The sequence below is a fragment of the Budorcas taxicolor genome, chromosome 15 (genome assembly GCF_023091745.1).
Source record: "Budorcas taxicolor isolate Tak-1 chromosome 15, Takin1.1, whole genome shotgun sequence".
Taxonomy (NCBI): Eukaryota; Metazoa; Chordata; class Mammalia; order Artiodactyla; family Bovidae; genus Budorcas; species Budorcas taxicolor.
Window position 1 is genome coordinate 53,381,264 of NC_068924.1, and position 12,813 is coordinate 53,394,076.

Below are 12,813 nucleotides of genomic sequence, written 5' to 3' on the forward strand. Positions count from 1 at the left end.
GACAAGCATAGAATAGTATAGATGCTATTTTTTGTGAAGAAACACTTTAACCAAAAGGCCCTTGCCCACAAGAACTTTATATCCAGGTCCACTTTTCCTTTACTGCTTGATGATTCCCACGCTTCAGTCTTGTGGACTACTTTGGCAAGTTTTATTCTCTTTGAATTTCATCTCTAATGCTACATACTGAATATATTTTAAGAAGTCCATTTTTTCCCACAATCTGTGAAGTTGTTGATTCAATCAAAATTTTACTGAGTGCCTACTCTGTGCCAGGAATAGTTTTACATGTTGAGGACACAGCAGTTATACAAAATGAAAATGCTATTGCCCTTATGGAGCTTACTGTTAGGGGTTGGGTATATGAGTTGTAAATTTCAATGTTAGGAGAAAGTAAAGTTTATCCATGTATCACCTAAAGTCGTCTCATATATCAGTGATATGTGGCTCGCCCATGGGGAATATTGCCCTATAGCAGCATACGGGTACAGAGTCCTTGTAGGCTCTGCACTGACAGAGCATCACAGAGTAACTTTGGCAGAGACAGCAGAGGCAATACTGAAGGGTTCTTAGGAATGTCTGTTTGAACCTCTGACACAGTCTTTCTTTTAATTGTATCTTCAGGTTTTGTAACATTTATAGTATAAATGAAGGTGTGTAGAATCATGGAATTTTAGTGGTTATAGAAGGCCTTGATTACTAGTCTGATTGTCAAAAGTGTCATGAAGAAGTGGGCCCAAGAAAATGCGAGCGGAATGTTAATGACATGTAGAGCTAGAACTTTGGTTCCCTGGTTGCTAGGTGAGCGTTCTCGCCACAGTACTACAATGGAGAATCACTGGAGATGGTTGAGACTAACGGAGCATATGGAACTGGTTGTAGACAATGGCAGTAGTTAAGGGAGAATAAAGTCTGAGTTTTTAAGGCCTTACCTTAGACTCTGGGGTAAAAGGAGCCAGTCAGAGAAAAATAACTAAATGAAATCTTAATAGATTTTGACCTTTCTTTACCAGTGTTTTTCTCTTTAAAACTTTTTAATTTTAAACAGGGTCTTACTGCGTAGCACAGGGAACTATATTCAATATCCTATAATAAGCTGTAATGGGAAAGAATATGAAAAAGAATAAATATTTGTATATGTACAACTGAATCACTTTGCTGTATACTAGAAACTAACACATTGTAAATCAACTATGCTTCAATTAAAAAACTTTTATTTAATAATCTGTATTTTAATTTTTATAGATAAATATATAGAGAGAATAGACCCTTGAAAATGTTTTGAGTGTCTTTTTTTTTTTAACTAGAGCATATGTTAAAAAATTTATAGGATTAAGAGTTAGTGAGCTTATTTTCTTCCACATCACTTACTGTTCTTTTTCTTCTTTTCCAGAATTTTATAGGAGTGAAGTGATTAAGAATTCCTTGGTAAGTTTGCTTTCTGACAGGTGCATATGACTAAGCCTATGATTCCTATTTTAGAAAATGCTGAGACATAAAATAAGTTGAAGTTCAGTTCTGGTATTATATTTCTACAGTTAAATCTTCTGCTCAGTTATTGCTTAAATCTTCACTGATTTGTTCATTGATGTATCTCTAGTGCTTAGAGCATGCCTGGCACAAAGTAGGTGCTTGATAAATATTTGCTGAATGCAGTGATACTTTTTCTGTTAAAAACCTTTTTTTTTTTCAACTCATTCTATAATTCTGTCATTTCTGTTTGCTCTTGAGGTTTTTGACTATTTAACTTTCCAAACATCATAATAAATGATGTTTTTGTGTGTAGTTCTTAAGAATTTTATGGCTAGGGCCATTGTATAGGATCTTTCCACTTATTTTTTGGCCATAGAGTTGCTCAAGTAAAAAGTTGGAGAGGTCCTACTTTTGTGAATGGGTACACTACACATTTGCATGATGATTCAATTTGGCTACGTTAATAAAAAGAAAAGCTCTATGGTACTGATAATATTCTTATAGCAATCCAGCCGTATTGGATTTAGTCCCTGTCCACTTTTTCAACCTTGTCTGCTAACAGTTTTTCTCACTCAGCCTTGTGTTCCAGGCTTACCTCATTTTTTCAGTGCTTCAAACATGTCAAACTTGCCTTGTTCTTATGCCTACAGCACCTGTTTCCTTGCTTCTTCACTTGGCTGAAGAATCCTTTGAGGTCTGAGCTATGTCACTTCAGCCTGGCCTTCTATGACTGTTCCATCTAAAGTAGTTCCCTTTCCACTCTTTTTCACATCACTCTGTTTTATTTTCTTTAGAGCATTTATCACTGTTGGAAACTCTTGCCCATTTATCTGTTTATTATGTCTCCCACTTACACGTGTGAAGTTTCATGAGAGTAGGGACCTTGCCAGTCTTGTTCACCTTTGAAACCCTTGAGTCTAGAATATTATAGATACTAAGTAAATATTCATTAGATGAATAAATGGACAACCACAAAGTATTATCTTTACAGAATCCTTTTACATATGTTATCTCATTTTGATCCTTAGAGCAACTTGTAGACAGGGTAGATCTTGAGACACTGACGTGCAGAGAGTCTCTGACTTTTGCAGAGTCACACACAATTGCAGGACCAGAACTCAAATCCAGGCCCTCCATCTTCAGGTCTCTACTACTCTTTCCTCTTCATCAAGCTGTCGTCTTTTTCTTTTTTTTTGGCCATGCCACGTGGCTTGGGGCATCTTAGTTCCCTGATCAGAGACTGAACCCAGGCCCTCAACAGTGAGAGCTTGGAGTCCTGACCACTGAACTGCTAGGAAGACCAGCTGCGCCACCAGGGAAGCCTGACACATAGTAGCCACTAAATATCGTTTATGCTCCTATCCTGGCTCAGTTGGAGACAGAAATGGTCTGCAGACAATTGAGAGGTGGGGAGGGTAGGTTTAGGGAGCAAATAGCGTAGAAGGGCTCCTCGGTTCATTCTACCCCCTTTACTGTAGTGAAAACTCAGTTTTCTCAAGTTAAATACACATGGGCAACCAGTATCCAGATCAAGAAATAGAATGTTTTCAGTGCCCCGGAAGCCCCCTTACACCGTCTTCAGTTACTACTGCTCTCTGACTTTTAACATGGGCTTCCCTGATAGCTCAGCTGGTAAAGAATCGGCCTGCAATGTGGGAGACCCTGGTTCAGTTCCAGGGTTGACAAGATCCCCTGGAGAAGGGAACAGCTCACCCACTCCAGTATTCTGGCCTGGAGAATCCCATGGACTGTGTAGCCCATGGGGTTGCAAAGAGCTGGACATGACTGAGTGACTTACACTTTTCTGACTTTTAACACCATAAATTAATTTACCAGTTTGTGAGCTTTGTAGAAATGGAATCATATAGTGTCTGTTCTTTTGTGTCTGACTTTGACGTCTTAACTGTATATTGTAAGAGTCATTCATATTGTGAGGTATACTTGTTTTCTCTATTGTCTTTCGTTGTGTTAATATGCCAGAAGTTATCCATTCTTCTGTTGCTGGGAATTTGGTTAGTTTCTGGTTTTGTTTGTTTTCTGGCCATGTTACATGGCATGTGGGATTTTAGTTACCGGACCTGGGAATGAACTTGTGCCCCTGTAGTGGAAGCGTGGAGTCTTGAACCACTGGAGTACCAGGGGAAGTGCTTGTTTCTAGTTTTGAGCTAACATGAACAGTACTGCTATGGATATTCTTGGATGTATCTGTTGGTTGAATATTTGTATGCATTTCTGTTGTGTATATGTCTAGAAGTGGGCTTGCTGGGAATATGCATATTATAAGCTTTAGTACATATTGCTAAATAGTTATTATTTGTTTACATTCTCATTAGCAGTCTGTGAAAGTTCTTTCTGGTTATTCTAAATTATTATGAATACTTGATATTTTTATAATGTGTTGAATTTAAATTATTGCTAGATATTATATATAGGATTGTTTCAGTTTAAATCAAGAGATTCTTAACTGACAGACTAAGCACATGTAGTGTCAGTAGTGTCAACAGCTTTAAAGAATTGATATTAAGAACAACCATATACTGCTATGTATTCTAATGAGGTCCCTGTATAGCACAGGGACCTCAGTGCTCTGTGGTGACCTAAATGGGAAGGAAATCCAAAACATAGGGGATATATGTATATGTATAACTTATTTACTTTGCTGTACAACAGAAAGTAACACAGCATTGTAAAGTAACTATACTACAATAAAAAAAACACAAAAAGACAACTATTATTAAGGTTGTGCGTGTAGATAGTGACACCTGATGATGCTTTTGAACTGTGGTTTTGGAGAAGACTCTTGAGAGTCCCATGGACTGCAAGGAGATCGAACCAGTCCATTCTAAAGGAGATCAGTCCTGGGTGTTCTTTGGAAGGACTGATGCTAAAGCTGAAACTCCAGTACTTTGGCCACCTCATGCGAAGAGGTGACTTGTAGGAAAAGTCTCTGATGCTGGGAGGGATTGGGGAAAGGAGGAAAAGGGGACGACCGAGGATGAGATGGCTGGATGGCATCACCGACTCGATGGACGTGAGTTTGAGTGAACTCCGGGAGTTGGTGATGGACAGGGAGGCCTGGCATGCTGCAATTCATGGGGTCGCAAAGAGTCGGACACGACTGAGCAACTGAACAGAACTGAACTGAACTGATGACTGCCATCTAGTGGTCAACAAGTACAGGACCTTACTGATTTTAACATTTCTAAAGTCAGAATTTATCTTACAATGGAAGAAAAATGTTACAATGGAAGATGAAAGAAAAATCTTACGATGAAGAAAAGAATGAAAAAGTTGACTTAAAACTCAACATTCAGAAAATTAACATCATGGCATCTGTTCCCATCACTTCATGGCAAATAGATGGGGAAACAGTGGAAACAATGAGAGACTATTTTTTGTACTCCAAAATCACTGCAGATAGTGACTGCAGCCATGAAATTAAAAGATGCTTGCTCCTTGGAAGAAAAATTATGACCAACCTAGACAGCTTATTAAAAAGCAGAGACATTACTTTGCCAGCAAAGGTCTGTCTAGTGACAGCTATGGTTTTACCAGTAGTCATGTAAGGATGTGAGAGTTGGACGAAGAAAGCTGAGCATCGAAGAATTGATGCTTTTAACTATGGTGTTGGAGAAGACTCTTGAGAGTCCCTTGGACTGCGAGGAGATCCAACCAGTCCATGCTAAAGGAGATCAGCCCTGGGTGTTCATTGGAAGGACTGATGCTGAAGCTGAAACTTCAATACTTTGGCCACCTAATGCGAAGAACTGACTCATTTGAAAAGACCCTGATGCTGGGAAAGATTGAAGGCGGGAGGAGAAGGGAACAACAGAAGGATGAGCTGGTTGGATGGCATCACTGACTCAATGGACATGAGTTTGAGTAAACTCTAGGAGTTGGTGCTGGACAGGGAAGCCTGGCGTGCTGCAGTTCATGGGGTCACAAAGAGTCGGACATGACTGAGTGACTGAACTGAAAGTCAGAATTTATCTTACAGTGGAAGAAAAATACTTGTTAGAATTGATGATAAATTGGAATGTGTTTGTGTGTTGTGAAGTCGCTCAGTCGTCTCTGACTCTTTGCAACCCCATGGATTGTACCCTACCAGGTTCCTCTGTCCATGGGATTTTCCAGGTTAGAGTCCTGGAGTGGGTTGCCATTTCCTTCTCCAGGAGATCATCCCGACCCAGGGATTGAACCTGGGTCTCCTGCGTTGCAGGCAGACACTTTACCATCTGAGCCATCAGGGAAGTCCGTAAATTGGAACCTGTTAGATGGAATAAATATAATTGAGTAAAATAAAGCAGTGTAGTGAAGTATCTGGCAGGGGTAGTGGCTGAATTTCTCTGGTGGTCACATGAAAGGTCTCATTTGAGCAGATAGCTAAAAAAAATGAGGGAACATGCCATGTATCAGAGGATGAGATGGTTAGATAGCATCACTGAGTCAATGAACATGAACTTGAGCAGACTCCAGGAGATAGTGGTAGACAGGGAAAGGTGGTGTGCTGCAGTTCATGGCGTGGCAAAGAGTCAGATACGATTAAGTGACTGAACAACAGCAACGATGTATCTAAGAGGGGAAGACTGTTCCAGGCCAAGAAGTGGGAAACCACAAGGCGTGTTCTTGAGGTTTTCAAGGAACGGCTAAGAAGTTAGTATGGCCGGAGTGGAGTGAGTGGTTTGAGATTTTGACAAGCTTGACGGAGACGGAGAAAGAATCAGGACAGCAGAGGAAATGACCTGGAGAGATAGCAGATAGTAGTCAAGGGGTAGATGGCATGGGAACGAGTTTTTGAGAGGTAACACAAAATTGAGGGCAGCTAGTGAACAAGGACCCCCAGCTTATTCATTTTTCTATTTTCTAATGTCCCTAGCACAGTGAAGTCTAGCGTCCATTGCTGGAATAATCCACTGTTGATAGGCTAGATGGTGGAGCTGTGTCTCCAAGTTATATGTCAGAGTCCTGATTTCTTCTCAGATATATTTAGCATTGAGCAGTTAGTAGTGAATGTATAATTCAGCTTTCTTATCTCAGGGTTCAGCTAACCATACCCTCCAGACTAGTTGTTTATTGATTTTTGGTTCAGGGGGAAATTAGTATTCTTAACATTATTGAAGGGCCATTGGTTAATTAAAAACTAAAATAATTGAAGTGGTAAGAATGGAAGTAACTAAATTCTCTAAATTGGGTTTTGTACATACATAAAAGTAGAGGCGAATTGGTTAATGAACCCACATGAAAGTGAAAGTCACTCAGTCGTGTCCAACTCTTTGAGACTCCATGGACTATACAGTCCTTGGAATTCTCCAGACCAGAATACTGGAGTGGGTAGCCTTTCCCTTCTCCAGGGGATCTTCCCAACCCAAGGATCAAAGCCAGGTCTTCCACATCACGGGCGGATTCTTTACCAGCTGAGCCACAAGGGAAGTCTGAGAATACTGGAATGGGTAGCCTATCCCTTCACCAGATCTGCCTGACCCAGGAATTGAACCGGGGTCTCCTGCATTGCAGGCGGATTCTTCACCAACTGAGCTATCAGGGAAGCCCAGTGAACCCATGTGCACCATCTTTAACAATTATCAAGTTAATTATTGCGTATTTTATTTTTTTACAAAAAAGTTTTTCTTTTTTATTAAGAAAATTAAAAATCTCATGGTGGCAGGAAGAAGAGTGAGAGCTAGTTCCTATGTGTTTGGAAATCCGTCTCTTTCACAGCATTGTGCTGCCCCCCCCTTACATCACACTCCCTTCTGCTGGTTAGATGTCTCTTAGAGGTCTAACAGAGGTCAGTTGATAGGCCTTATAATTGAATAAACAGAGTTCTAGAGCATGTGCTTTTAGGGAAAGCATGTGACAGAGTTATCAAAACCAAAACTTCTGTTTGAATTGAGAGTGCCTGAGATATTTTTAAATCTTTGGGAAAAAATTGACTGGACAATAGAAATATTTTTTGTGAGTTACTGGCCTGAGCGGTTGTCACAGAAGTGTATGTTCTAATTGAACTGAGTTAACATTTCATTTTTGTGTGTGTTTGAGAGAGAGAGAGAGAGAGCACGTGGGAGCGAGAGAGAGAGAGAGAGAGAGAGAGAGAGAAGGGAGTTGGATCCTCTTGCTTAGCCATCTTATGCTACTTTGTGTTCAACTTCATCATCATGCAATTGTAAGACCAGGGAAGAACAGGCTTCTTTGGGAACATGTAGGAATGTCACTTATCTTAGTTTGGTGAGGGGGATCAGGAGAGGCCTCTTAACAATAAGTGATTCCTAAGTTGAGCCATGAAGGATGAATAAAGGTGAATGAGACAAAGGAGAGAGAGTTTTGGGCTGGGTAATAATTACTGCTTATGAATTTAGTATGCCATTCCTGAGAGTTATCTTGTATGTTTTGGGGAAGTTGGAACAGCTTTTATGAATTCTTAGTTGTGTTTCTTGTGACTGTAATTTGTTTTTGAGTGATAAAATAGTGACATCTTGTTTGTGTTTTGAAACTTTTCTGTATATGTGTTCCTTTAATAAATAAGTATCAGTTGGACAGTGTTTTAGAGAAATTGCCCAGGTGATAAATAATAATTTTAGATTCTCCTGGAGGTGAATTTTTCAAAGCTATAAATATCCTAATATTCTGCCACTGTACTTTCAGTGAATAAGATATAGGTCCCTAAATGATGTTAGTACTTGAATAATTTGTTCCATCTAGACATGGGCTTATATGTATAGGTTAAATGTAGAAAATCACCTAGATCTTTACAGTAACATTAGTAGGCAGTGGAGTCTTTAATATGTGGCAGACCATATCTGTATCTGAGTGGACCAGCTCAGAAATGATTGGTTGTTGTCTGGCAGCTATTCTATAAAATTATAAAGGAAGGTCATTGTAATGAGAAGATTGACAATAGTTCTATATTAATGTTCTTTTGGTTTAAAATGTTGATTCAGGCCATCTATTCAGCCACAGAAACAACTTCAAAAGACTACTGTCCTTTCCAAAGACTTTTAATTAGTTTTAGAATAAAGTATTCTTTGTGCCCATCATCCCACCCCTTAAATATGGTCCTTCATATTAAAGAGCCATACATTCACGAGGTCTTTTTTTTTTTGTTTCCATTTTGGAAAGGGTTATTTATTTCATGCTTTTTCTGCTGAGAATTTGAAATTACACTATTCCATATTCCAGAGCACATGAAGTTTAGTTGAGAGATGACCTTACACATAGGGGAGTAAATGGCTGTCTTTTCAGGTGGTTAATCCTCCGACTCCTGTCTTCAGGCTTTAGGACCCAAAATGACATCAGGAAGAGATAGCTTTGTTTGTATCTCTGTAGGTACCTCCTTGTAAGATGCAGTACCTACTAAAGCTGAAAACACCTATGATTCAGCACCTAGTTCACTCTTATGTAGATACCTAACAGAAACAGAGACACATACTTGCCAAAGGACACGTACATACAGAATTGATAAATAATTTGTATGAATCTCACTAATATGCTAAGCAAAAGAGCATATGCCATATAAAAGGTCAGTAGCAAGCAGGTATTTTTTCCATTATTGAATGGAATATGCTGTATTTTTTCCATTATTGAACCTTTGAAAATTTTTGTCTTATTAGTTTGTATTGCGATACAGCACACATTACAGTAAAGGGCATAGATGATAGCTTGGTGACTTTTCACAGGGAACTGCTGCTGCTGCCGCTAAGTCACTTCAGTCGTGTCCGACTCTGTGCGACCCCATAGATGGCAGCCCACCAGGCTCCCCCGTCCCTGGGATTCTCCAGGCAAGAACACTGGAGTGGGTTGCCATTTCCTTCTCCACTGCATGAAATTGAAAAGTGAAAGTGAAGTCGCCCAGTCGTGTCCGACTCTTAGTGACCCCATGGACTGCAGCCCACCAGGCTCCCCCGTCCGTGGGATTTTTCCAGGCGAGAGTACTGGAGTGGGTGCCATTGCCATGTAACCAGATCAAGAACAACAGCATTATTTTGTGTTCTCCCTCTAGTTACTACTTCCTTCCAAAGACCACCACTATCCTGACTTCTGGATTAGTCCTGCTTGCTACTGAACTTCTATATGGCACATACTCTTTTGCTTGGCATATTAGTGAGATTCGTACAGATTGTTTATTAATTCTGTATGTACGTGTCCTTCAGCAAGTATGTGTCCCTGTTAGGTATCTACGTAAGAGTGGAACTAAGTGCTGAATCATAGGTGTTTTCAGCTTTAGTAAGTACTGCCAGATAGCTTTCCAAAGTTGCTTGTACCAGTTACATCCATACCAGCAGTGTGAAGTTTTTAGTTGCTCCACATTCTTGCCCAAACTTGTTGTTGTTTTGAAAATTTGAGCCATTCTGGTGGGCTAGTGGTATTATATTGTGATTTTAAGTTACGTTTCCTCATTTATTATTCTAATTGATCACCTTTTCTAGTGTTTATTGGTCATTTTGATATTCTTTTTCCTCAATTTATATTTTTATGAAGTGCCGGCTCTGGAGAAACAGTGCCAGTTAGTGTCAATTAAAAATAAACACATTCTGTGCAAGGATTTGGATTTTTTTAAAAAAATATGTTTATGAGATCTATTCTTAAACTATCTATTTGATAGTTTAAGTAGTCTTTTCTTCATGTTTCCTGTTTTTGATTATCTCAAGTTTTGTGCAGTTGGTTTGTTGAATTCTACTCTATTCTGTGGTTTCACTCGTGCCTGTGAGTATGTAGCCCTTTTGTTGTTCGAGCTCAATGTGGAGGACTTCTCGTAGACCTGAGTGACACCTGGGTCTGGGCTTTGAATTATGTTCTTGTCTCTCTTTAAGACTACCCAAACCAACGCTTCAAGTTTATATACGTTGGCAAATTCCTTTAAGGGAAAAGTCCTCTAGATTTACATTTATTTCTTTGAGTTCTAGCTTTCCTTTTTGGCTTGGAAAATCTTTAGTGATGATGGTGGTTATATTTTAGCCAACATTTTTAATTGTTTTCAGTGGGGGGACCATCTAGCTTGCCATTATCAAAAATGGATGGTTGCCTTCCATTCATTCCTTGGGTCATGTGTGAAATCTGATCTTGCTATTTCATAGTAACTCATCTGTTTTACTCAAAATATTTTTGTCTTTCTTTATTGCCTATATTTTCAATAAATTTATCTAAGCATAACTTTGGCTTCTTAAATAATTGACTACCTTCAAAGAAGGAAATGGCAACCCATTCCAGAATTCTTGCCTGGAGAATCCTATGGACAGAGGAGCTTGGTGGGCTACCATCCACAGGGTTACAAAGAGTCAGACACGACTGAGCGACTTCACCTTCACTTTCACCTTCAAAGAGTTTACTGGTATCAAATACTTCAGTGTATATTTCCTACAAACAAGGACATCTTATATAATTACATTAAAATTACTAAAATCAGGAAAGTATAACATTGACACAGTGCAGTTAAGCACAGTCCTTCATCCTCTACCCCTCAGGTATAGTTGACAAAAATTGTGTGTATTAAGATATACAACATGACATTTTGGTTTATCTATACATATATATATATATATATACACACACACACACATACATACACACACACTTATATAGATATATCTATATATACAGGTATATATATATTATCTATACATATATATATACCTATATACATGTAGTAAAATAATGACCAAAATCAAACTGATTAATATATCTATTACCTCCCATCGTTAACTGTGTGTGTTTTGTTTTTGTTTTTTTTTGGTAGTGAGAATGCTTAGTACTCTCTTAGCAAATTTCAAGTATACAATATAGTGTTACTAACTTTAGTCACCATGTTGTACATTTGATTTCCAAGATGATTTCATCTTGCAAAACTGAAACTTTGCACCCTTATACCCTTTGGCTAACACCTCCCCATTTTGCCCAACCTTCAACCCCTGGCAGCCACCATTATACACCCGTTTTTATGAGTTTGACTTTTAGAGTCCACGTGTAAGTGATATTATGCAGTATTTTACTTTCTGTTTCTGACTTATTTCACTTATCATACTATCCTTCAGGTTCATCCATGCTTTTGCAAATGGCAAGATTTCCTTTTTAAGGCTGAATAATGTTCCGCACATATATGCATTGCATTTTCATTATTTATTCGTCTGTTGATTGATACTTGGGTTGTACATGTATTTGACTATTGTGAATAATGCTGCAGTGAACATGGGAGCGCTTCTATCTCTAAGACTCTTTCATTTCCTTTGAGTATCTACCCAGAAGAGGGATTACTGGATCATATGGTAGTTCTGTTGTAAATTTTTTTAGTTACTTCCATAGTGTTTTCCAAGTGGTTGTACCAATTTAGGTTTCCACCAATTAATTCCTAGTCCTTATTCAGGTGTTGTCACCTCTCCAAGACTCAATCTAGAATCACTTTGTCTTTAGTTGTCATGTTGCTTTATTCTTCAGTTTGGACAGTTCTTTAGCCTTTTTGGGGATGTTCTGACTTCAGCGTTTGGAACCATCAGTTCAGTCACTCAGTTGTGTCTGCTTGTTTGCGACCCCATGGACTGCAGCATGCCAGGCTTTCCTGTCCATTACCAACTCCTGGAGCTTGCTCAAACTCATGTGCATTGAATTGGATGTCCACCCAACCATCTCATCCTCTGTCGTCCCCTTCTGCTCCTGCCTTCAGTCTTTTCCACCATCTGGGTCTTTTCCTATGAGTCAGTTCTGCGTATCAGGTGGCCAGAGTATTGGAGCTTCAGCTTCACCATCAGTCCTTCCGGTGAATATTCAGGACTGATTTCCTTTAGGATTCATTGGTTTAATCTCCTTGCAGTCCAAGGGACTCTCAGGATTCTTCTTCAACAAAAAAGTGCAAAAGCATCAGTTCTTCGGTGCTCAGTTTTCTTTATGATCCAACTCTCAGATCCATACACAACTACTGGAAAAACCGTAGCTTTGACTATTATTGGACCTTTGTTGGTAAAGTAATATCTCTGCTTTTTAACATGTTGTCTAGGTTTGTCATAGCTTTTCTTCCAAGGAGCAAGCGTCTTTTAATTTCATGGCTGCAGTCGCCATCCACAGTGATTTTGGAGCCCAAGAAAATAAAGTCTCTCACGGTTTCCATTGTTTACCCATCTATTTGTCATGAGGTGATAGGACCAGATGCCATGATCTTAATCTTAGTTTTTTGAATGTTGAGATTTAAGCCAGCCTTTTCACAATCTTCTTTCACTTTCATCTAGAGGCTCTTTAGTTCCTCTTTGCTTTCTGCCATAAGGGTGTTGTCGTCTGCATATATGAGGTTATTGATATTTCTCCCTGCAGTGGTGATTCTGGCTTGTGCTTCATCTAGTTTGGCATTTTGCATGAGGT

At 39.1% G+C, this 12,813-nt stretch overlaps 1 protein-coding gene across 2 annotated transcripts in view; it reads left to right on the forward strand.

Annotated features, from left to right (window-relative positions):
- Window positions 1–12,813, forward strand: part of UVRAG (UV radiation resistance associated) — a 324,277-nt gene that overhangs the window by 45,526 nt on the left and 265,938 nt on the right. For both annotated transcript variants that reach the window (XM_052652384.1, XM_052652385.1), the window contains exon 3: window positions 1,394–1,428. In XM_052652384.1, coding sequence (XP_052508344.1) covers window positions 1,394–1,428 — 35 coding nt within the window. The remainder of the gene's footprint in view (window positions 1–1,393; window positions 1,429–12,813) is intronic.